The sequence below is a fragment of the Sylvia atricapilla genome, chromosome 12, assembly GCF_009819655.1.
Source record: "Sylvia atricapilla isolate bSylAtr1 chromosome 12, bSylAtr1.pri, whole genome shotgun sequence".
In the NCBI taxonomy this organism is placed as follows: Eukaryota; Metazoa; Chordata; class Aves; order Passeriformes; family Sylviidae; genus Sylvia; species Sylvia atricapilla.
In genome coordinates, this window is record NC_089151.1 from 871,844 (window position 1) to 898,026 (window position 26,183).

A 26,183-nucleotide genomic window follows, 5' to 3' on the forward strand; every position below is an offset into this window, starting at 1 on the left:
GATGTCAGGCTTACCCTGGATATTAGTTTATATATTTGCTTAAATTCACACTACACAGTTTCTAATTCTTTGTATTAACTTCAATCCTACGCTTCTTTTTTATTCTTCGCTTGCAAACATACTAAATAAAGATTGGACTGCAGTGCTTAATGCATGAAAAATAAAAAAAAAATAGTATTTTTTTTGTTCTATATTAGCTTGCACTAAAATAGGAATACTGTTATAAAGTAAAAGTTTCAGAGTCAGAAAACAAACCTCCCTGTAAGAATAGGGCCAGATTTTATAAGCACAGACTTATCACAGGATGTCTGATTCATTTAGCCAAATCTGGGTAGGAATTCATAGTTAAATTATTAAGAACACTGATAAGAATCAATTTAGTACCTTTTATAGCCTCTTCAAAAGAACAATGTTGGGCTGGGCTGGAGATTTCCTTCTTCACATTAACATTCAGAGTCCCAGCTGCCGAGACAAAACACATTGAGAACTTCCTTACGTTAAATCAGCAAACAAGCCAAAAACACACAAAGCAAACCAAAACAATTCCTTATAGCTTAAAGAAATTCAGGTTCTTTGAAACCCACACAAACCTCTGCACTGTCTATTGTGATACAGATAAATAAATAAACTAAAATACATGAAGTGGGCAAATTGCAGCTTTCCTCAGGATAAAGCCTGGTGGGATTTCTTGGTTTATTTGGTGCATTGTATGGGACATGTTGATTTTTTTTTTTAATCCTATTTAGCTTCATTTTGATCCTTAAACTAGAAATGGATGCTGCTATATAAGAAAAGCTGTCACAAGACAGCTGGAATTTGAGGTATTTGGCACATAAACGAGAAAAGCAAAGCCTTAGGATTTTTATTATTAACAGAGCAACATTTGCCAGCAAGAAGGCTTTGGAAAGATCCACGTTACTCAAGATTCCTGCTGCACAGACTAAAGGCTGTGGAGCGAGCAGCTGAGCAGGTGGAATGGCCTCTCCTGGCCCAGGGCAGCCCACACACCTGGCTCTGGAGTGTAGGTGAAGGGCTGCACGTCGTGAGATCTCCCAGCGTTGGTCACCACGTATATTCCCACAGAGACAGCTGAGGTGATTTGCTGGTCGTGATATGGTGGCACCTTCACAATAAGGTGATTCTGCAAGGCAAAAAAGATCAGGTTTTATTACTACTGATCTTAATTCTACTTACTTACATCAAAGGAGAAATGGGCTGGTAAGCCACCATAAAACCCCAGGGCACTGGGGGCACATGTGGGATACTGCCCTTGGAGGTGGGACCAGGATGGCACCTTCCTGACATCATTTACACTTATTTGTGTCAAAAAGAATAAATATTCTGGAAAACATTTCAAAGTGGAACAAAAATTCAGCCAGTTATAAAGATTATTGTGTAGACACGACCTCCTTCCATGCAGAAGTGCTGGAAAAACTGAATTAGGCCTTTTAATTCCATAAGGGCAGAGACCTGCTCACCAAACACACTGTGGGATCCAAGCTCTCAGTTAGAAACTGGACAATTATATTCTATATATTCCAAAATTATATTCTACCAGACACACAACAGACCTTACACGAAGAAAATGAGTATTATTTCTAGAAATGCACAGAAAGAGGGAAAGGCTTGATTAATTTTTCTTTGGAAACAGGCAGTGTATTTTTTAAATTAAAAATATGATGACAATAACACTAGTAATAACAGTAGTAGCAGTAGTAGGGACAATAGTAGTAATAATAACAGTAATAGCAGTAGTAGGGATAACAGTAGTAATAATAAATTAATAGCAGTAGTAGGGATAACAGTAGTAATAATAAGAGGAATGCAGAAATAGTAGGGATAACAGTAGTAATAATAAATTAATAGCAGTAGTAGGGATAACAGTAGTAATAATAAATTAATAGCAGTAGTAGGGATAACAGTAGTAATAAAACAGGAATTCAGAAGTACCTGATGAAATAATTCCATGTCTATTTCAGCTTCTGCCTTCCAAGAATTCTCATCTAAATAAAAATCACAAAGCCGAAGTTATTGCCCATCCTGCAGAGCGATTTAATTGCTTTGACTCTGCTCCTCAGTCTGTTCTCCATGACTGAGCTTTACCCAGCAGTGAAACCCCGACCCCAGGCTCTGCTCAGCACCCCAAGCCAGCTCTGCTTTCACACTAACCGGAAACATTCTCTTGGAAAATCACTTTTGTTCCCTTTAGGAAGTTCTTGCCAATCAGAAAAACTTCCTCTTCACCCTTCACTGAACAGCTGTGGAGACTTTTCTTTAGGATCTCTGGGACTCCCGCTGGCTGAGCTGCAAGGGGAAAAAACAGAGAGTCTGGAATCAAGAAAAGATCAACATCCAAACCACTTTTACTGACAGGGTTATGAAGGAAAAGCTAAAACTCCTGAGCTTCTTTCTTTATCATGTATTTCATGACAAACTCTTCAGAATATAACCAGAATATAAATAATATTATTTCCTCACTAAATGTAATGAGCTCACAGAAATCACACTTAGCCCAACGATCCACTAAAAATCTTTTTCATTTTCTTCTGCACTTATTAAATCTTCAAGACAAAAGTCACAGTGTTGGAGCCAAAGCCCAACAAGTGCTCAGAAGAGAAGGAAATGTGGTTCTGTAATTCCCTGGTGCAGAGTGATTTCCAGAGCCCTTAGACACATCTAAAGCCTACCAGCAAATCCAGCCTCTGGGTCATAAAACCTTATTTTTTTTTGTGAAGCTTATTTTGCTCTGCTCTGCAAAAGAGCAGAAGGAGCAATTCCCCTATTACCTGTGGGGCCTTGCACCGTTTTTTTACATGACACCATTTTCAGTCTGGTGCAAGAACTAACTCAGGGCTTGGAGCAACCTGGTGTCCCCAGGGGTGGAATGGGATGGGCTTCAAGGTCCCTTCCAAATCCCTGCAAGACTCACATTTCTGAAGTTGGGATTTTTAGCAATTTGAGTCCAACAAACCAGCCACGAGGATGTGGTTTTACAGACACACATCCCTGGATGCCCCTGTGCCAGAGGTCCAGATGATGATTTACATCATTCTGATCATAAACTGTCATTACTGCAAACCATTCCTACTCTTCTTAAACCTTCAACCAAATAGGACCAGGTGTGCTAAATGCAAATGAGCACTGCAGATAATTTAAACAGAGACACACTTTAAAATAACGTGCTTTGACACATTTAACATAAAATAACTCCGGTTTCCAGTGAAGGTTCACCAACCACCTTTTCTCACCACTGCTCCCCAGGGCACACACCCAGACTCGTGCCTCTGCACTTGCCTGGCCCACTTTGAGTGTTTAATAACAATATTCTCTGGGCTTACTACACTGCAGAACATACATCCTGTACCACTCCAAATTATTTAATGACCTTTCAGAAAGGATTTTTCTACAACTCTGGCTGCGGGTTCCCAGGCAACCGTTACGCAACGACTGAATATGCTCAAGGCACATGAAAAGAGTAACTGGATTTAGGTTTGCTAACAAGTTAACAAAGCCTATTTAAAACACAGCCCTTAAATAAAGAGCCTGCAGCTCCTTAATGTCTTTTCTATGGTTTCAGGAACATTATTAGCTATAAAACACAATGTAAACAGGCTCTGATGAGTGTAAATGTAAACCCTGTTGTGAAGGTACATTGCACATCTGTAGCAAGGTTCATGTAGCAAACCAGCCCAGTGAAATGTGCTTGAGGAGATGATTTATATTCAATAAACAACACATTTCATCCCATTTTGATCAGCCAGTGCCCGTGTGCCAGCACTATTTGCTTGGCCAAGCTCTGCTGTGAGTCCCTGTAGCTTTGGCATAAGTTAAGACAGAAGCACAGAGTCCTGGAAGGAGCCTCAGGAATTCCCCTCTCAACCTTCACACCATGATCAGCTTTACTCACATGTTCCCCAAAGACACAAGCCTAACCAGAGCATTTTGTTTCTGTGCTCTAAGACTTCCAGCAGAGGAGACACTGTAAAATTCCTGGGCAATCTCTTAGCAACTTACACAATTGAGAATATTTTCTTAGCAAGTGACCAAACCTCAGCCTGCCAAAAACCAAACCAATTCACTCTTTGCAATAAATACAGCTTTTTATAGCTCAACAGCCTATTTTAAAATCAGTCGCTAAATGTTTCATCTCAGACTCTCAGCTACTCACAATAGAAAGTTTTGGACTGTTAAAACATCAGGTGACTTCCACTCCCTTTTTTCCATGGGTGAAGTAATTTTATCTTTACCCAGGAAGTTACAAACAAGAGAGATATAGGAATGACTTTAGGAGGTTTTATAGAGAATGCTTTTATCTTAAACCTGAAAATTAATATCAGATACTCCATTACTGTAAGATATCACCATGGTCTACTGACTGCAACAGAGCTGCAAAGATTCTAAAAAATAACCCCAAAAAATCATTTCTATACCATGATAAGTACACAATACAAATGCCAGGAGCTTGTCTATTCTTTCCATGCACAGACAAAGATCTCCATCTCATTCACTGAGATAAGGGGTGGAACAAGATGAGCTTTAAGGTCCCTTCCATCCCAAACCATTCCATGATTCCAAAATCCCCTTTTCCCTGTTGGTCAGTGGAACCTGCCCACCCAAGGCAGCCATCCGTGCTTGTGCTAAACAGAGCAGTTTAATAAAGAGCTATAAAAAGTTTTGTTCTTGCGCTGAACCAGAACAGATTCAGCCTCTGGCCCACACGAAGAGCACAGCTGAGAGAGCCAGGCTTGCTAACTTACTGCAAGTCCTGTCCAGCACTGAAAGCTGAGGCACGAATGTGACAATACTGAAGAGACTGAAAGTCATATCAGAGTCATTTTTCAAAGCAATCACAACAAAAAATGGTGAAATATCAGGAGGCAAAAATTCACTGAACTGAACAAAAGGAAACGCATAACTATTTTTCAATACTGGACAACAATTTTAGCTAATATCCCTCACAGGGAAAAAAAAAAATCAATCCACTTGATTTTAGCTACAGCAATGCAGAAATTATCACAGATTAACACAGGGTGGTTTTTTGCTCCCAAGGCATTTCCAGCAGAATCACAGCATCGTTTAGGCTGGAAAAGACCTCCAAGACCATCAAGCTGTGCCTGATCCTCACCTTGACCCCAGGCCAGAGCACTGGGTGCCACGTGCAGCCCTTCCTTGGGGATGGGCACTCCAAACCTCCCCGGGCAGCCCCTGCCAAGGCCTGACCACCCTTTCCACGCCCAGATCACACTAAAACCCAGAGCCCTGCACTCTCAGCTCCTCGGCTGGACACTCACTGCAGAGGATTGGGGAGGAAGGTGTCTGCAGGGTCAGGGTGGAGCCGTCCTTGCGCGTGATGTTGACGCGAAAGACGAGCCGAGCGCGGGTGCTCTTCTTCTTGGAGCCAGCAATCCCTATCCTGGCTTCCACATCAGCATTCCTCAGCTTCAGGATGCCCACACAATCAACCCTAACAACACAAAGCACAGCGGAATTTCAAAGTTTAGTGAGTTCAGCGTCTTCAAACGTCTCTCGAGTAGTTTCATAAGCCAAAGTCAAAAGCCTTCAGGTAATTACTGAAAATGTTATTGGATTTCTTTTTTATTTACATGAAATCTATGACCTTTTTCAAGTTTTCATTCAACCCTGCCTAATTTGGATGATGAATCACAGCACAAAGGCATATGAAAGCATGAATAAAACAGAAAGTGCAATATAATTCTGGTAAGCATTCAATTTAGAATCACAGCTCTTCATTCTTCCATCCCCAGGGCGAGATCTGTGTTTGTAGGATTATTGCTTCAAAATATTCTGCATTCACTTAAAGAAAGCAGGAGTAGAAGAAAACTTACTGTAGTCATATTATTTATGTTCAGTGGGACTTGGAAGTGACAGATAAGTCCTCCCATAAGTGTGGTCCTAGGGGAGATGCACAGGGCCAGGTGAGTGATGCAGTGCTGGCTTTCAGACAGGCTCCATGCAAAATTATTTAAAGCAAAAAAAAAACAGCCAAAACCACAAAAACAGTAGAAGCAAACACAGCCTGATGTGTTAAAAAAGAAGAATATTGCAATCTACCCAGGATTTGGGGATTGTAGGATTTTGGGCTGCGTTGTCCCAAAAGCACAGGGACCACCCATATCTCCTGTGAGTACACTGAACTGCGAGCCAGAGCCGAGGAGCAGAGAGAGGAGAGCGCTGAGACGTTCAGACTCCAACTACAACCCATCCAATGGAAGCAGGAAAGTGGCTCCCAAACCCAAGCTAACACAGGAAAACGCTCCTGGAGCAGAGCTACTCACGCCAGTGTCATGTTGTTGCTCGGGTCCAGCCCCACCTCGATGACCGTGGTGCCCTCGATGTCCACCTCCTTGCAGGGTGTGGTGTTCCTGCCCGTCACCCTGCACGCCTGGTAGAAGCCGTGGGGCTTCACGCGCCCCGAGTCGTTCCCCACAAACACCTGCAGCACCACGGGCTCGTTGTGGCCTTCCAGCTGCAACAGGCCAGGAGGGTAATTAACACAGGAATGACTGCTTGGGTTGGTATTGCTCAGGGATGGTTTCTAAACCAGCCTGGATCCCGTTCTGCAGACAGAATCATCCCGACCGCGTCTCTTACAGCCTCCTGTTCCCACCCCAGCTGTGATTATTCCTTCTCTTCCCAGGACTCTCCCAGGATCTACATCCACCACCAGCCAAGACACAGAACATTTCCTGGGGCTGATGCCAGGGGTGAAGAGGTTTAGCTGGTCAGTATGTGTACAGCCACTGGAGCTCCAGGACCCCACCTTTATGCCAGATGCATTTTGAAACCCTCGGGAAACCAGGTTAGAATTGTCCAATATTTGCAAAACCCTGATGGAGTCAGAATGGCATGAAAGGGAAGCAAAAGGAGAAAAGGGATGATTGAATGGTCCAACCATCCAATCACAGCTTTCCTTCAGACACCAAAATAAAAATTATAAAAAACAGTAACCTGACATCTCCTATTTAAAAAGTAGCAATGTCAGGATTCAATGAAACACTTCATAAGTAAGAACAGATCAGAAATTTTAACATCCTCCTGCAACCCCATGTGCAAGCCATAGTTATTGCAGAACACGTCAGTGAAAAATGCATTCATTTTTGTAACATCAACGCCCTGGCATGAAATGGTTTGTGTCCTCTTAATGCTTTTTTTAATTAGTGGGATCCCACTGGTGCCACAGACTAAAAATACTCTCAGGTAAAGGAAGTCCTGAAGTAAACCTGGACATTGCATTACAAAGGAAGTTCTCCTTCTTTTTAGGAAATAGTTAAAAATACTCCAAGTGAAAAGAAACATTAGATTGTTGCCAAATTCCCTGGCCAGAGATGTAAATTCCTTGCCAGAGCATTCTAGGAGAAAAAAAAAAAAAAAAAAAGAGTATTTTAGTATTTCCACTGAGACACATTTGATGCTCAAGGATTTCTGGTGACAGTGTTGTCTTTTGCCCCAGGCCTGGAAGCCCAGGCAACACCTGCAGAAAGAAGCTCCAGTTTTAGTAGTGAGGAGATACAAATGAGAGCAGAATCCTCTGGAGAATCTCGTGGGGGATTATTCCCTGACACACTTAAAAAATGTAGTTCTGAAGTTTGTAACAAGTTCAAATAAAGGAAAAAAAATAAATAAACCAGCAAATACTGGTAAGATCATTGTGTGCTTATGCCCAAGAGAAGCAAATAGCAAATGTGACTGTCAGAGATGAGCAAAGCCCCAAGATCTCTGGAGGCATCCACATAGGAACCACAAGCACAGCTCACAACAAGGGCCTCAACAGCCAGTCCCTTGATTAAGGCTTGCTTATACAATTTTAACATTGCATACTGATTGTACACTCAAGCTGTAAATCTTCAAGAAGAGTTTTATTTAAATGGCCACTGAACCTGCTTCTCCTTGGCCTGTTAGGGCCACAGACCAGATCTCTGCTGAGCACCATCTTTACACTGTTCTTCTCCACCTTTAAACTCTACAAACAAAACAAAAAAACCCTTGTCCGTAACATATTTTTCTTCCCAGTAGCTCAGGTTTCCTGAAGATTCACTGACTCATTTGTCTGTCCAGCCCTGGCAGAGTTTTATCTGCAGGGTATGAACTCCTCTGCCTACTGGTAAAGCAAACTGGAACTTCCAGGAATTCAGTAACACGAGACTCTTCCAAAGAGAATTTTCACTGACGGGTGCTACAGGGTAACTGGGAAAGGAGTTAAAAGGAAATTCAGATGAACAAAGGCCCATTAAGAGAATCCACATAAATGAGCACTAAATCCCCATAGCAACAGGCCGATATGAATGGATTCTTTTCTTATGAAACTTTACTGGAGTTCTGCATTACTCAGGGGGACTGAGTGAAGGGCTGCTGGCGTTCCTACCACTGCTGAGCAGCACTTTGAAGATAAGCCTACTTCTGTCTTCTGTCAGCAGCAGTCAGCACAGATTTTAAGGGCTGTGTGACAAACAGACATCTCCTTGTGGACCTGCTAAGTTAGTTTGGGTTGAGAACTGCTTTGCTGCTTTCTCAAAGAGACAGAACTAAGAAAAAATATGAAATGAAGTGTCTTTCACTCTCCTTATCTAAATGATAACAAACCTAGCTGTCTACTCGCTCACCCTGCTGGCCACACTCCTCCCAGGATGTCACTTGCCATGGTGCCAGCGCAGTGCTGGCCTGGACTCAGCTCTCTGGTGACTCTCACAATCACTTGTGGGAGGATATTTGACATCAGCTCTTCTGTTTGTCACCCTGTGTCAAGCCCAGCCCTGCTCCTGGTAAGCCTCTCTACTATTTTCATTAGGAAACCTTCCCAAGTTCTCCACCTGCTTTCCCCAGGCTCCACAGGGGAAAATCAAATTCAACAAAATGACCTACAAATTCCCACTCTGTGCATTCGTGTGCAGTCCCTGGAGGACAGCCTCAGCCTTCCTTCCTGAGCAGAAATGTCAAAGATCTCCTTGTAACCTTCTTGTCTTTTTTTATCAGAGCAAGAGGCCTTCAGCACCTGGATTTTAAGGCATTCATAGAGGAAACAGGCTGCAACTGTCAAGTGTGCACATAAATGCTGCCTGTCTCCTTGCCCCATTCTCCAGTTCTAACCCACATCTACCCCTACTACCTCCACCTGTCCCATGGCAGACACACTGAGCAGTGTGACCTGTAAGGCACACCTCAGTGAGATCTCCATGACTCACTTGAAGGACACTGTATACATCAACTCAGATACTGGTGAATTAAAAACAACAACAAAACCACCAACCAATCAAAAAAAAATCAAACAAAAACCCCAAAAAAACCAAAACCAAAAAAAAACCTAACAAAACAAAAACATCTCCCCTTACAATTTATTTAAATGAAACCTGGTTTATGTCTTCACTACCACTGGACAATGACGGCCACTGTCAGCCATCCAACAGCTAGAGCATTTCACTATCCCACGTTTACAGGTATGGAATGTCTCTGTGTTCACACAGCCCATGGAACTGCAGCCTAACAGGATAAACATCCCAGATTTTACATCCCTGAAGCTTCCCTCCCTTCCCTGTAACCCCGCGATGTCAGCAGGACCCGCGACCTGCAAGAAGTGACCCTGTGCAGCCCCTCCAGCCCACAGCCTGCTCCTGCCCCACTGCAGAGAAGCTGCCCTGCCCCTGGGAGGCAGTGCCCTGTCCCCAGCCTACCTTCACAGTGGGAAAGCCCTGCTGTGTCCGGTCCTTGACGGAGCCCCGGCTGCCCTCGGTCAGGTACCGAGCCCTGTGCTGGGTCTCCGGCTGCACCATGATCTTCAGCTCCTTCCCCTCACTCTTAGTCGGGTACTGACCACACAACATTGGGGTCTTCTTCCCTCCAGCTCCCTTCTGGTTCTCTGATGCTCTGAGAAGTCAGAACACACCATCAAGAAGATGTTAGAAGCGGCTCCCCAATAAAAAAAAACGCTCCAAATCAGAGAAAAGCTGAAAAGGCAAAGAGCGCGTGTTAACGGATGGAAGGTTTGGAGTTGAGAGAGAACTTTGGAATTCTCTTTCTGCCAGAGGAGACCTGCAGGATGAAGAGGAATGGTGCTTCCCTGCCTCCTCCATCCAGAGCACATAGGAACTGCTTTTCAGAGAGCAAACATAAAGGAAGGGAGAAGCAATTAGCATTCAACGATGTTAACGAACAGAAGGCGGCTCATAACCTGCTTTTTCAGAGTCTATGACACAGCCTGAACAAGCTGTGTGACAAACACACACGTACACACACACTGGATGGATTTAAGGTTAAATGACACTTCTTTAAACAGGAAAATAGCCTCATGCCTGTCTCCACCTCAGCTTGTATATCCATGCAAACTCCAGCTCTGATTTCTGTCTAAACAGATTGACCAATTTATGCTAAAACCCAATTAGTTATTGTAAAAGCTCTGGCATAATTGCACCAATGTTAAATCAGTGGATGCACAAGGCCTTTCTTTCCAGGTGCATTCCGTAAGATGTAGTGGATTGTTCTCAGTTCCATAATTAAAACCAGGAGGAAGGAGCTCTCCCAAGTCTAGCAGCACTTGAGCCATTTTGTGTTCCCTTTAGAGCACAATGGGAAATAACCCTTGATCCTACTCAGACCAGGATTTGGTAACGAAGCTGAAAGCCAAGAAACTCCTTTCCCACTAGGAAATGTGATTGTGCCACAGTACGTGGTGCAGGCAGGAAAAGGGCTCCATGATTCATACAAATGTCATATTCTTTCTTCCTAGCAAACATGGTTTCTAACAGCTAATGCCTGGGAAGCAAACAGTTTTAAATAACAGGTGTGGATTGCTTAGAAAACAAATCCCATTTCAACGTGCAAGTTGCTGAAGTAATTTATCCAGGATTTGTTCCTTCCCAAAAAGGATGAAAACTGTTTTTTTGGGGTTTTTTTCCAAACTGTCCCCTGGGAGCTTCTGAAAAAACTTCCTCCTTTGACCTACACCAAACCAACCCTTTTTTAGTTTAAAACCATCGCTCTTTGCCTAACGCAAGAGGTCTTGTCACAGTCTTATTTCCATTAAGCCTTCCAAAACCTTGCACTACAGGTAAAAAGGGGTTAAAACAGACAGAGTGGGTGTTTTGGATGTGTCCATTCCCATTTTCTGCCCCTGAAGGTTAAGCACCTCACTGTGGACAGCCCAGCCACTGCCCTGGCTGCCTTCCACACTCATGCTCACTCAACCAGTACCCAGCAGAAGCAAGAACGAGATAAAAACCAACATAAAACCCTGCAAACATAATAGTAATAGCATCTTACAATAAAACTACCTTCCTGCCGAGCAGTCCTGATTATTCTGCCCAGTGTAGCCACTGGGGAGACTGGGATATAGCTCAGTTTTGAAGGGACACCTTGGAGAGCCAGCCATCAAAATTAAATTCACTTTTTACCACTCCCAGGGCTACGTTTCAGCAGTGACATTAACACTGACCTCTCCAGGAGAACTGCACCCTTAAATCCCAACTACCTTAACTGTCAGCATATTAATATTTTATCATTGTTATATTTATGCATATATATGCATATAGATGCTCCTCACAGTTATTTTAGTCTTTCCTCTAGAAACTTAATTACTTTCAATCAATTACCCAAACCTGCAGGCAATTTAAAGCCCTCACCAGAACTTCTCAGTGGTCCATCTCCTCAAAATATGAGGATGAATCACTTAATACATCCTTTCAGTTAATGAATTTAACCTCAGTTTATTCACCCTGCAAATATTCACACCTGTACACTTCATACGCACACATTTATTAATGTGATTGTCACCAGACAAAATATCCTCTAATCCAGCACTTCTTTTTTTAAAAAAAGGAATAAATGTAAGTGGCAAATCCTATGTACTCAAACAGATCTCCTGAGCAGTTTGGCCTGGTCCTGTTCTGCCATCAGGGCTCTTTGCAGGGCAGACCTGAAAGTGAAAGTGAGACCAGGAAACCTGAGTCTCTGCCCTGAATCACCACCAATTCATCCGCTTCTAAAAAGGCTTTCACAAATTCCAAGTTTCCACGGGAATATATTCTTGCTCTTCCTGGCTTTTAACAACAACTGTCTCTTTGGGGCAAATGCCATTTCCATTCACCACGGAGCACAGCAGCTTTCCTTGCTCTTTTCTTTAAGCCAAAAGTAAATAACTCCCTTGGCAGAGCTCCACGAGGCTGGGAAGTTTAAAAAAACTCCAGTCACTACAGTGACCCAGATTTGTAAGGCCAAATCTCCATATTCCAATGGCAAAATTAAGTTTTCTAAGACCTTGGCCACTTCTTATCCCAGAGCACTTATTCCCAAGGATGGTTCTGTTACCTGGGAGTTTTCCTGCAGTTCAGTCTGGCCTGCCACACAGAAGGAAAAACATTCCACTTTCCTTCCCTCTGCACTCACAGAACCCAGGGATGTCCCTGGTCAGCCCTGTGCTTTTGGGGAAGCCTTGTTCTGTTTTTAGAGATCTCACATATTCTGTCAGAGTTTACAAAACCTCCCTGACATCACGCTCACAGTGGCACAGTTGTTGAATTTCCATGAAGCTTTTCCCTCTGTAAGGGCAAGCCTGGTCCCTCGGAGCTGGGGGAGGCCCCTTCCTCATTCCAAGCTGCCCTACTCTACCAGGGACTAATGTTTTTTACTTTATTACCATCGATTGTGGCTGGTGAAAACCCTGAGCCCAGAGGCCACCCTGCCCAGGAAGCAGCAGCACACTCAGGACATGCTCTCAGAACTGCTTTTCACAGTGAAATTTTAAGTATGGAACTGCACTGACCCTGGGAATACAGACTCCAGGCTCTTTCCCTTTGGGATATGAGAAGTTCATCATCTTTGCCATCAGTCAAATTTTAATGTTCACCGTTGCTGTGATGAACGTCAGAACGTACTGCAAGCACAGACATAAAGTGAAACCAAAGTGCACTCCTGTCCCCAAAAAAAGCCCAAAATAAAAGAGCCAAATCTATCCATTTGACCACTTTGAAAGTACTAAAGAAGCAACAAGTAAAAAAAAAAAAAATTAAAAAAAAAGAAATGTATCAACACACTCTTGCAAACTGATGGAATTGTCCTCTTTAGGCAGCTACTGGAATGCATTTAGTGAAGAGTGTGAAGTGGGAGATGAGGGGCCACCACCCAGGCGTGCCCACGCAGACACACGCACACGACCCAGAAGCACAGAGAGAAACAGCATTAGAGATTTATTTCTGAAAAAATCAAATACAGAAGTGAATTCACAAGGAAAAACCAAAAACTGGTTCACCACATTGTCTTAACATTTCATTAAAAAGTAAAGCAAGCAATAATTTAAATGATGAGAGAGCTGAATGAAACATTAGCTTCTACTCCCATCCCTATCTCTATTTGACAAACAGAGCAGCAGGTGAAGTGTACAGACTGAAATCTTCACATAAAATCCTGCAAAAAAAAGCATTCAGGGTGCACCAGCTCCACTCTGCCTTTTTTAAATACATTTTCATTGCCATTTTATAATAGGAATGGTGTGGCCTTTTGGGAATTTCACTTAAAGAACAGATGAGCTCATCAGCGCTGCATTTAATTGCTGCGGGAAAGTTTAGCTTTATCTTCTAAATAAAGATTAACAGGTTTAATGAGAACTTATCACAGACTCATGGAGTGGTTTGTGCTGAAAGGGACCTTCAAGAGATCCAGTTCCACCTTCTGCCACGGGCAGGGACACCTTTCCCTATCCCAGGTTGCTCCAAACCCCATTCCAACCTGGCCTCGGACACTTCCAGGGATGGGGCAGCCACAATTTCTGGGGTCAGGAAGAACTTATCCTGGGCTAGGACACGACAGGGACAGCGGAGAAGGGATGGGTTTATGTGAGAACCTAAGCAGAACCTTTGCCACAGCACGGGGGCACTTTTATTAGTTTGGCTTTACATATGGAGATAGAACGCTTTTTCTTTTTTTTTTTTTTTTTAAAAAAAAAGGAGGGGAAAAAAAAAAAAAAAAAAAGAAGCAGATACCAACCCATTTCCTGCTTTTGAGTTGCTTTTGCTGTCCGTGCTGAGCTGAGAAAGGACATAGTGAGGCGCTTTGGCACTGTCGGCATCAAAGATATCCATGTTGGACTCTTCGCAATCTCGGCGTTTGATCCCTGGCCTCTGCTTTGGGTTGCGCTTGCGCGATTTACGTGGCACCTCAGTGTTATCATTGTAGGAACTGGTACTCATGTTACTGAAGTTGGAGGGTGAATCCTCCATCCACATACTGCAGCTCTGTTCTGACTCCAATCCACAGCCCTCATCCTGGCAGGACATCCGGCTGTTGTCCAGCAAGTCCTCGGGTGGTGGCGAGATGTACAGGACTGTGTGGCGCTTCGGCGTGGCCGGGTGCTGCTGGGCTGTGTTACTGGTTATCTGCTGCTCACTTACCCCTCGGGTACTTACCCCCACGGCCGAGGAGCAGCTCTCCACTTGCATAGCCTTGCTGTCGGTGACTGAGGTAGAGTAAATGGTAGGGCTGGAAGAGGTGGTAAAGGAGCTGCAAGCACCGCCCATGGAGGAAGAGGAGGGAGCTGAAGAAGCATCTGCGGTGTACAATTCACAAGTAAATACAGGACCCGTGGCGGGGCGTGCGCTGGCTATAGCAGTCCCAGTGAGATCAAGGTGATTTAAGGAAACGATTTGCTTTCCCCCAAGAAATGTTTGGAATTTGGTTTGGTTTTTGGAATGGAAGTGCTCAAAGCAATACGGCCTAGCCAATGCTTTGGAAATGTCCAAACGAGTCTCAGCACGATCCACTGCAATCGAATTTTTTTTTTTTTTTTTTTTTTTACGACTTAACGTTAATTCGTACAAATGGCTGCGAATAAACAGAGCTTTCGTTGCCTCAGCTGGACTAATTAATGGTGTAGAAGCCATTTCATCTCAAATAGCCCCAAAGCAAAGTGCTTATAATCCACATTCAAAGCCAATTAAACAATTTAGTGTTGGAAAATTTTAATTTTTTCTTTTTTTTTTTTTTTTTTTTTTGAAAAAGATGGGACTGTGCTTAGCCACAAAATATTAAAATAAGTTTCTAACCTATGAAGCAGAGAACTACAGGTCATTTTTAATGCAGACACTCCCTGCTTCAGAGGCAAATCCTGGAATAAAAATATGAGAAAATAAATGAGAAAAAGAGCTGCTGATTATTCCATCATAAATGAGAAATAAAATATAAAATCAAGTGAGTTGGTAGGCAAAATGGAACTGGTATCAGTCACTACGAGCAAGCTGTTGACTTTGAAGGTTCAAAACAGGGATGAAATATCTGTGTTGGAGACACACTGATCCAAGGACTGGGAACTTCTGTAATTTTACTTGTTCAGTCACTGGGACCAATTTCTCAGACTTTATTGGTCCCTTCCACAGAGACAGCTTGGGACAGACCTCTGAAAAATTCACATTAAACAGGAGATTTCCAACCCCGTGACTGCGACTTCTGCAGAGGTCCCAGAGCTCAATTTGGTTCAGAAACACGACAATTATTAAACCAAACTCCTGAAGATTTCTGGAGAACACCATGGTTCTTGCCATTGAAAAATTTTAACAGACAAATCAATGGAATATGTAAGTTAAATATCCCAGGGGAAGCAGACCATGCAAACATATGTATTTATTCCAATCAGCTGTAGCTCACTGAGGAATAACTAAATTTTACAGTCAGATTTTAGATTCCTGTGGGGAAACTCTGTTTTCTGTATTTCTGTACTGCCAGCCACACCTGATAAACCAGAAGCACTGAGATAACCTGATTCTGGAACCAAATTGTACATTAAATATATACATAACAATACAATATGTTTGTTCAGCTAGTTACTGCTGTCATGCAGGTGATCCCTATCACTCAGAGGAACACGATGTTTTTCGTTTTGCTGCTTGGGATTTTTTTAAAATCCAAAATATTGTAATAGTCTCTCAAGTCTAAAAAGTTGGAGACTGTTGGACTACTCTACACAGTTTTAGTTATTTAAAAGTAAAAGAATAAAGTCTCTTTAGCCATGATATATACATTTAATTAACAGTAAAACTGAGCCAACTTTCATATACTGGGGGCATCAGCGACTGATAATAAAGAATTTTTAAACCATTACTGTTTCCTACAGCTTTCCTGGGCTACATGAGTGTAAAAGCAAAAGTACATCACTTCAGCCTGTCCAATTTAGAGGTCATTACAGTTTATCAATAAACTATTCTGCCTTCCCCAAGCCTCCCAGTGAACCAGGAGCAGCTGAATGATACCAGTTCCATTTTCCAGCTTGTTCTTTGGCAAATACAGTGGCTGAAACTGGAGAATTCAGTCACTTTGCATTCCAATTTAAAGACAAATTTCTCCTTTCTATATCATGCATTAATGCAATGCTTCTCTCAAAAACATTTATAGGATTGGCAAGAACTATTAAATCTAGATGTTCATTTCAGTGACAATACTTTGGAGCTGATTTGCAGCCACTTTGAGTTGAGACGGGCCCGTCGCTATTCGGGCTGTTCGTTTTGGTCAAGAGGATTTCTGTTTCCATCCATCATTTATACCTCCGAGGAGAAGCAGAAGTGTGCCCAGGGCCCCGTGGAGCTGCAGGGTTGGGGCTGAAGGCCAGGATTTGCCCCAGGAAAGGTCAGTAAATGAACTTGGGAAGAGTGGGCACGTCGGGGTGTGTGGGACAAGGACTCAGACCATGAAATCATTACACACATGGAACAGGCAGCAGGGCTTCGACTGCAGGACTCCTCCTCCAACAGATTAATATCAGATTTATCTTTTCTCAGCAATCCTGGGAGTGTAAGGAAACCTTGGACACTCCAGGCTCAGCTCTGCGTGGGCCACGTACACCAAGCACTGGGCTCAGCTGGTGATTCAGTGCATCTCCTGGCCAGGAATGCAAAACCTGCACTTTCCCCTCACTTTCCTAGGGGAAAAAATAAATATATCACTGAACCAAAGGCTTTTCAGCACGAAGCTAAAAGAGCTGGTGGTGGTAGTGTTGTTTCAGGGTGCAGCATTGTGAAATATTATCGTTATTGCAATATCGTCATTATTGCTCTCCAAAACAATTTCTCCTCCTCCCTTTTTCTAGAAGTTAAAAAGTACTTTTATGTACGAATACGTGTATGTGGGCTTCTGTTTTTTTAAAAAGTAAATAAACGTTGTCCATTACAAATTGTTTACACTCTCCTCCATTTACCAGAGGGGCACCTGTGTAATGATAAGATTAGATTTTGGAAATAAGCCCAAACAGAACAGTAATGGCAAGAGAAACTCTCTTTAGCCTTATATAATAAATGAATGTCATTACTACCCAAAAATAGGAAAGTATGATAAATATTACAGCAAACTGAATAAACTGGTTATATTAGAACAGTCGAATACACAGATTTAAAAACATCTGGGGACATAAATTAGATAAATTAGTAACTGTTTCAGTACCATTTTAAGTTATGAAAACACTAAGAAACAGTGAAATCTATGTTTTCTCAGAGTATGCAGGCCTTGAGCCAACTCATCTTCCTTTGAACTAATAAATAAACTGGGTCAATCAAATAAGAATTCACCATGGTACTGCAATGAATAAACAGTGCTCTACATGGCTCCCATTTAGGTCCATCATTTCATTCCAGAGCCAGGGACATTTGTATCTGACACCCAAAAGAGATTTCTTGGATGAACGTGCTGCATTTTGGAAAACAAGTAATTTAGTATTTTTAACTTAACTTGTGCTGCTTTACAAGGTGAGAGCATACACACACCTTCCCCAGCTTTGAGCATTCCTTTTATTTCACTTTCTTCAGACACATATTAGTGGGAATTGGTACATGTGGCTCATGATTTGCAATTGAACAGTGAGGCAATAACAAATACATATTTGTATTTTTAAGGGAGTAGGTACATTTTGAAATAGAAGACTGAATATATTTCATTTAACACAGTCTCAAAATCAAACTTGCTTTCAGAGAAATGACACTGAACAGAAGCCAAGTGCTTGTCATGGCAAGTGTGCAGCCTCAGGAACAGAAATGAAATGTGCATCAGCATCACAAGGTGGGTTTTGTTTTGTTTTGTTTTTTCTCCTTTTTTAAATAAAAAACAAGAAAAAAAGAATATTCCACATTAGAGAAACTGTGATCCCTGTTGAAACTAAACCTCCTGCATCTCTGCACTGCCATCACTGCAACATCAAAGGGAGCTGGAAGAGCTAATTCAGACTTTGCTGCCTGTGCTGCAAGTTTTTTATCCCCTAAAAGAGGCAGAACTGTATCAATCAGTCCAGCACAGGGACTGAAGTAAGGCAGCACATAGCAAAGAGTGTCCCTGTGAGCAAAGCAGGGCAGGCTTTTTCTTCTCAGTACCAAAAAAACAAAAAAGAAAAAAAAAATGTATTACCTCTTGCATTAGCAACCAAGGCAATTACATATTTTCTATATCCTATTCTCCTGTGAAGTCAAACAAGGCATTCAGCCTCTTAAAAAAATAAAGGTTTGGAAAGGCAGGAGAGAGAAAAAGTCACTATTTAGCATTGAGGGAGTCTTTTTAGGCAACACTTCTGTGGATCCTGAAATCCTTGTTCACTCTTTAAATACAACAAGGATCACCAAGTCCTCAAACAGAAACAGTGTCCTGATGACTTTGCCTTTTAATTGCAAAAGCAAGTCGTTTCCCAGGCTGGAAAGCTTAAGATTATAAAGACAAATAAATAAACTGAAGATATTTTTGGCTTCACAAGTGTTCCAGCCACCTGTGCATGGACAGCCAGGACAAGCAAAAAGCCATTAAAAACCTAATTGTTTTCTCAGAGCCTCCCCTGCATCCCATGGCATCCACTATGCTCTGTGCAGAAAACGTGTCAAAGATGAAAACTCACCCACAGGGTGAGGATTAAGTGGTGCATATGCTTAATATGTGAAGTATAACTTTTATTAAATGTGTTAATTTTTCTAGCACGTCATGTCCTTGGTAAGATTTTTTTTTTTAATGTTATTTAGTTTATTTGAACCCCTGGACACAGAAGAACAATTTCAGGACAGACCCTGAACAATTTCAGAAGGAAACTGCAGAATTTCCACCATCAACCTTTGTGTTGTCAAAGGTTTTAAAAGTAAAACCCAGAAGTTACAAAGTGGCTGCAAACCTGCTTTCAACACCTCACATGCCAAACTTGGGGTTCTACTTTTCTTCTTCTTGTATTACTGACGTCATGTCAAAAAACTTTTCCAAAAAGTTTAGTTTCAAATCAGTATCAATCCACTATTCAGAAATAAACAAAAAAAAAAAAATTAAAAAAAAAGGAAAAAAAAATTTAAAAAAAATAATAAAAAAAAAAAAAAAAAAAGAAAGAAAGAAAGAAAAGAGACTTATGAAGAAGTCTGAAAACAAGACCGACCTATACCCTGGGTGAGATTGGATGGGTTAAGTGTCTCTGGCACTATTTGTCTTCACTATTGACAGACACTGTCACACAACCCACCACTCGATGCCTGTCTCTGAATGGCGAAGCTAGAATGCAAGTTAAGTGTATTAATAGAGAAAAAAACTAGCATCCCAGCAATATCATCAAGCAATCCAATTCACCAGTTATTAAACACACTCAGATTCAAGATAGGTAGGTTAATTTAATTTACATTAAGCCCAACAGTGTAAATTCCCCTTTACATTCCCATGCTGACCCAAGCAGTGTATTATTGTTATACTTTGGGTAAATACATCAATCAATGGTTTTGTTATGACTCCCATTATTCAATTAACACTCAAGTTTAGGTATCTAGGGAGGGCTTTTGTTAGTGGCTCACACACACCAATTCCATGGATCTTGGATCCTTCCCACTCTGTAAAAGGCTGATTCCAAGGAAGCAGAACTCTGGGACCCACAGCTGCTCTCTGCAAGCCCTGCCTGAAACCCCTCTGCACCACCCCAGCGACCTGGAGGAGACCTCAGGACAGCTGGATCTGGCAAAGAACACCCCAATTTCAGAACCAAGCCTGTTCTCAAGTCTTTCTGATCTAATAACAGCAGCCATTCAATGCAAGAAATTGCTGTAAGAAAAAAAAAAAAACAAACTCGTGGAATGATGAGACAGTTTCTGTTTGATTGAGCAGTTCTAGAAAATTTGGTTTACTGACTGTATGAAATCCATGAAGACTGAAAATAAATTTAATTTAGAAAAAGATGGGAGATAGATGTGAAATTATGAAGACTGAAAACAAACCGTTTAGAAAGAAGATATGAACTAGACATGAACACTAATATAAATATGGAATTCTAACTAAGCTCATGGAGCAGGAAGGCTCTCAATACACACATGACTCTGGACAACTGGGATATTCCCGCTCAATTCGGAGAGAACACACCTAAAATGTTTCCATATCATGGAAACAATAAGAAAAATCTTTATCTCTGGCACTTCCCAGCAGAGATGTCTCACCAGAAGACCCTTTGGAACGATGAAGGAACCTCTCCAAAAGCTAAGCTGACCCTCCTCACAACCTGGCCTCTCCAGACTGGGCCCCACCACGGCTCTTTTGGGACATGAACCTCCAGGAGAAACACTTAAAGCCACGCACAGCAGCAGCAGGGGGAGTTCTGAACAAGCTGCAGGGTCTATTGAAGTTCATCGTGTAAGAAAGAAGCGTTTGACTCGTGAGTGCAGCGAGCAGCTGCAGACAGAAATCCCTGGAATCATCCTCCTGGAAATGGCAGGAAGGCATCTCCAACTGGGAGGGCGGTGGGAAGAGGAAGGGAAAAGCCTACAAAGAAATGGAAGTTTGTACAGGCATCGGAGACCAACTACAAAGAAGAATCATTTTTTTTTCCTGTTCATTTGTTTACAACGTGCAATCATAAGCCCAGGATAAGAGAACTGGGGACAGCACTGAGATCCCCTTTGAAATCTCTGGTAATTATTTCTGTATCAACAGGAAAAACTGACTAATGACACCTGGAAGGATGATAACTGAACAAAATATTTTCAGTAAAAATAAAAATGAAGAAGCCTGAGAAGCTACTCAGGGAAAACTAAACCAAAACAAACCCATCTCCATTTTGAGGCTTCATAATCCTCTGCTGGAGAAGGATGAAAAAGCCTTATTTTGGCAGCAGAAAACACAACCCTTAGCACCCAGTCTCTAACCCAGAGGCAATGCAGGTATCTTTATCCATGTCTTTAAAGGAGCAATTCAGAAGTAACACCTTATTTTCATAATTAAAATGACCAAAGATGCTTATGGCACCATTTCAATTACAACTCCAATTAAAAAAGACAATTACATCTGTTTGGACCAGCAGGTTGGCCCTTTAATTAAAATGAAACATAAAAAGAAGTATAAAATTGATCCCAAAAAGATAAAGTTTCCTCATTTACCTACTGTTTTCCTAGGATGTAACTGCAAGCCAGAAGACTTCATTAAATACAGAGAAAGCAAAAGAAGAGATCAGTAAATAGATTTCAGTAGCACAAAACATATTCCCCTACTGCTGCAGCAAGAACACCACTGGAGAATTCCACTGGAGACTAAGGATAGGAAATTGGACAGCAATACAAAAAATATGGAAATATATATATTTATTTGCCTCTGTGGGAAATGGAAAGCAGCTTGAGAGATTGTGAACAAGACAAAGTGTCTCATTCCAAGTTTTGCTGCAGGAAGAACAAGGGATGGTGAGAAGGGAAGTGAGTTGCTGGAACAGTTCACTGGGGTTCAGAAGGTTTGAGCATTTCTGGCACTGGAGATAAAAGATGAAAAAGCAACACTCACTTCAAGAATATGGTCAAAAATAGTCCTGATCATCCCCCAAAAGACAAGAAGAACCATGTGCTACCTAAAAGCTGGAGAGACACCTTTAAGAAAGGACTTGAACAGGCAGAGTGAATTTTAAGCATTTTAAGGTTCAAGGTGTCTTGATCAACACCAAAAAATTGTTGAGCCTTTCAGAACCAACTGAGAAGAGACTGGAGCATGGCTCCTCACAACTGAGCTCACAAACACTGTGCAGCAGCACTGGGAAAGCTCCAGGCACATTTATTTCATGTAAAAGCTCCAGGCAGAGCACACAATGACATTTCTCAGCATGACACCCTCATGCATTTCCAGAGTCTGGAGATGATTCATATTTAATGTGTTTATGGTGCTGCACCAGGCAAAATCCTCCTTTTCCTGTCCCCTGAACAAAGACACTGGAATTCAAGTAGGGAGCACAGAGAACTGTTTCCAGGGATAAAAACAGATCCATTCCCTCCCTTCTGTTTTCCAGAAGCACTACAGAATTAGAAGCTTGAGACAGCAGCTCAAAATCCCAGAGTTCTGTGAAATCATATACTTGTCTGTTGACTATTCAGAGAGTGGGTAACACCTCTTTGTCTGGATTAACGAATGAGAGATACACATTTATTATCAAATTAATGAAAATCCAATCAGCAACATTCCATTTTCATACTCTTACAACTGTTCTGCAAATCACAAAACAAATTTCCAAATGGAAGAAGAACTAGAAGTCTGCCCCTGTGAGGTCATCACTGCTAAAACCAGCCTGTCCTGCTCCTCCAAAAAAACCAGGAGTTAACTGCAGCAGTTATTTCCAACCTATAGTATGATCTACGTGGGACAAAACCCCACAGCAAGGTGACAAAAAAGCTGAATTTCAGCCAAAATATTGTCTTACTCTGTTTCAGGAAGCAGAGAACAAGCTGTGTGAACTGCTAGAGGAGTAGGAAAAACCTCTGAGCACTTTGGATCAATCCCTGTCACGGAATCCTCTCATTATCCAGAGTAATCAGATCTGCAAGGGAATTCTACATGGTGTGGCTAGCTGTTCAAATAAGCCCTTCCTTTTAAAAACAAGACTAAATGAGATTACCTACAGCCCTGTGCAGACTGAACTATCATTTCCCTCTCATTCCTGAAAAATGAGGTTTTAAGGCAAGTTAAGACCAGACCAAAAATTAGAAAGACTTACACAAAACAGAAAATTTCAGATACAGAACAAGAGGTTGCCAGTCCTTCCTCCTGCCCCTGCTCCTGTACAGTGCCAGCTCCCCAAAAATCTACCTACAGCCTGCTATTAAACATTTGATGTATGCAAATGATGGCCAATGCTAATCTTTTGAAATGTAAGTGTAAAATGTATGTCTAAGCACCTGGTTTGCACAAAGCCCAGGACAGTTCTTCTGTGAAGAAACCCCAGACCTCTCATTACTACTGGAGGCAGGGTAAGAGACTCAAAGTGTGGTGGCAGCTTCTCAAAGATGCTGCAGAAATCCCACAAGGATTAAGGAAAAGAGTAAACCACCCTTTTCTCTACCAAGGGAGTGCAGCTGCAGGAGGGACACAGACAGAATGTGCCACATTCAAACCAGCAATGGAAACAAAACGGGTCTTTGCTCCTCTAGGGTTTTGTCTGGTTTTGGGGGGCAGTTTAAACAGAATTTTTAACAACTATCACTCCAGGCCCTTGTCTCAAGTCCTTCTCCAGGTCTCCTGGAGGCCCTTTGGGCACTGGAGGAGCCCTAAGGTTACCCTGGGCCCTTCCTTCTCTTTTCCACACTGAACAATCCCAGCTCTCGACTTGGTATCAGTTCAGTCTTTGTGACCCTCTGTGGTCTCTGACACTGAAAAGTGTTCATAGGTGAATGATCAGGTCTCCTTTCAATGTTAACAAGAAGCCTCAACACTATTTTTCAGTTTTTCATTCCAGAAACTTGTGCTGCAGTTTAACCCAAACACATCTAATGAATGCATCTCAGGTTTTTTAAAGGATCTGGACTGGCTGTTGGCAAACACCAAATACCTAGAGGCAACAGACTTTAGTTCCATTCAAGTTTAAGTCTTTTCTGTTAGGTACAGAATTAATTAGCAGTTCAGGCCTGTCTGTGGATTTAGAGTGTAACAGGGTTTGTGGGGTGGTTTTGTTCAGTTGCTTTTAGGATACATGTTTCTACAAGATTTGGTTGCTGCTGTCTGTGAACCAAACCCATCATTAAGCACCGTGATTTTAGAAACAGATGCCCAAATTATTTTTTTTTTAGTAAGTGATATAAAAACACCAAATCCTTTCAATATAACAAAAGCATCAAATTCTTTCGATGGCCAAGTTCCACTGTGCACAGTTAAATCCACAGGTTCTCAGGAGAGGTCTGGCAAACATGAATGGTGAGCAGTGCTGTAAAGTTTCTCTGACAAACCTACAACCACTTCAGGTTGGGATCAGGAGTCCTGGACTATGCAAATCTGGGAAACATTCTCACACAAACATTTAATGCATTTGAACTCAGAGAGAGAGAAAAAGGAATAATGCACCCTATAGAATTTTTTTTTCTCAAGCAACAATTTAACGCCAATTAGGAAAGTGGAACATGACCTTGTAAGAAATATGGGGATCAAATTACAAAAAAACCCCTTATCCAGTGAAGGGAGATGCATCTAGAATAGGCCAAATGATCTTTTTTCCCCACTGCACAGATGTGTAGTAACATATACAAGTTACTGACAAGAATTCCAGATGCAAGCCAGCACCGAGGCTGATCTCTTAAATCAAAGCTTTGCCCTTAGGTCCTCACTTTTTTATCTTTAATAAAGATCAGTGAGAGTCTTTAAAGTCTAGAACATAGCTGGGAATAAGAAAAGGATGCAGATTAAATGGTCATGCCTCTTTTTTATATGTTGTCAATTAGAAAAAAAACCTACACTGGTCATTTACAGAGTTCCAGCTGATATACATCATATCCTCATGTATTTGAGGATTTTCTACCACATCACACTAGAGATGTGTGTGAAAGGAGTTTAAATACTACACTTCCTCAGGCCTCAATGGAAAACATGACCTTTTTTTCCTCCTCACATTTTGGTAAAAGCTTCATGGCCCAAAATGTCATCTCCTGTTCCATTTTTATCCTAACTAGAACCCACTGGTTTACAGTCAGTCAGCATTCCGCCTTAGTTCCACACAGGGATTTACTCCCTTGGAAGACAGAGTGCATTCTAGGAGTTAATTGCCTGTGTGGCATAACAGAATAGAGCAGCAGATAATTTATTTCTTAATGGAGATGCATCCATGAAACACAGCAACCATTAACATCAGACACCTGACGCTTTTTGATCGCCCAGCTGAATTACACCACCTACATTCTCCTAGAATGAACTCTGGTACTTCTCCACGGAGCTCTTTTTCACACTCAGAACTTTGCCAGCACTGTTCATGTTGGCCAGAAGGCTACAAACCTTAAGCAAAGACCAGAATAAAGGAGAGCCCTTACCAGCAGCAACTACAGCTGGAGGCGGCGAACCGGCCTCACCACCGCTTGTTTGGCTCATGGATGCTATGGATGTTTCTCTGGAAGGTGGTAACTGCAGCTCCTTTGGGAGAAGGTCATAGACAGATTCTGTGGAAAGAAAAGAACCCGGTCAAAAAGTCGCCCGTGCCCTACACAAGAAAAGAAAATAATGTTTTTGCCTAAAAGAAATTAACTATAACTCAACCCGTTCAGAAGGTTTGGAGAATGTTACAGTAAGCGCTTGGAAATAACAGCATGGAAAAAGACTTATTGCAGAAAGCAAACATTAAGATGCATATTCTGAAGACCGAAACAAAGGACACAAACTTGTTCAAACAAAGAAATAATTCATGAACTTCCAGAGAAACTGTTCTCATCCAGAACGAAGGGCTGAGGGCAGCACATCACGTGAGAATCTGAGACAAACCTGTTTTCAGAATTCCAACTGTGCAACTGACTTCCTAAGGAAAAAAAAAGCCTAATTTAGCACCATCATCCTAACAACATCCTATGGAGTTAGAATCACAGACTGGATTTGAAAGGGACCTTAAAGCCCGTCCTGTTCCACCCCATGCCATGGGCAGGGACACCTTCTGCTAGCCCAGGCTGCTCCAAGCCCCATCCAGCCTGGCCTTGGACACTTCCCGGGATACAGGGGCAGCCACAGCTGCTCTGGGCCCCTGTGCCATGGTCTTATCACCCTCAAAGAGAACAATTCCTGCCCAATATCCCACCCATGCCTGTCCTCTGGCAGTGAAAGCCATTCCCTGTGTCCTGTCCCACAAGACCCTCGTCCCCAGTCCCTCTCCAGCTCTCCTTTAGGTGCTGCAAGGGGCTCTAAGATGCCCCTGGAGCATTCTCTCCTCCAGGTGAACAACTCCAGCTGTGTCAGCCTGGCTCCAGAGCCAAGGATCAACTTAGTGA

General features: G+C 42.2%; 1 protein-coding gene across 3 annotated transcripts in view; it reads right to left on the bottom strand.

The window, feature by feature from the left end:
- LOC136366372 (nuclear factor of activated T-cells 5-like) overlaps nucleotides 1-25,362 on the bottom strand; it is a 30,451-nt gene extending 5,089 nt beyond the window's left edge. Inside the window, exons 1-10 of one of the 3 annotated variants that reach the window (XM_066327372.1) lie at nucleotides 25,242-25,319; nucleotides 15,045-15,106; nucleotides 13,990-14,548; nucleotides 9,687-9,879; nucleotides 6,297-6,487; nucleotides 5,292-5,464; nucleotides 2,170-2,304; nucleotides 1,951-2,003; nucleotides 1,009-1,141; nucleotides 385-462 (exon numbers count right to left, since the gene is read on the bottom strand). In XM_066327372.1, the coding sequence (XP_066183469.1) occupies nucleotides 385-462; nucleotides 1,009-1,141; nucleotides 1,951-2,003; nucleotides 2,170-2,304; nucleotides 5,292-5,464; nucleotides 6,297-6,487; nucleotides 9,687-9,879; nucleotides 13,990-14,519 (1,486 nt within the window). In that variant the 5' untranslated portion in view covers nucleotides 14,520-14,548; nucleotides 15,045-15,106; nucleotides 25,242-25,319. Of the gene's footprint in view, nucleotides 1-384; nucleotides 463-1,008; nucleotides 1,142-1,950; nucleotides 2,004-2,169; nucleotides 2,305-5,291; nucleotides 5,465-6,296; nucleotides 6,488-9,686; nucleotides 9,880-13,989; nucleotides 14,549-15,044; nucleotides 15,107-25,241 lie in introns of all 3 variants that reach the window. The other 2 variants (XM_066327373.1, XM_066327371.1) reach the window with 2 other exon arrangements.
- Nucleotides 25,363-26,183: the final 821 nt, after the last annotated feature.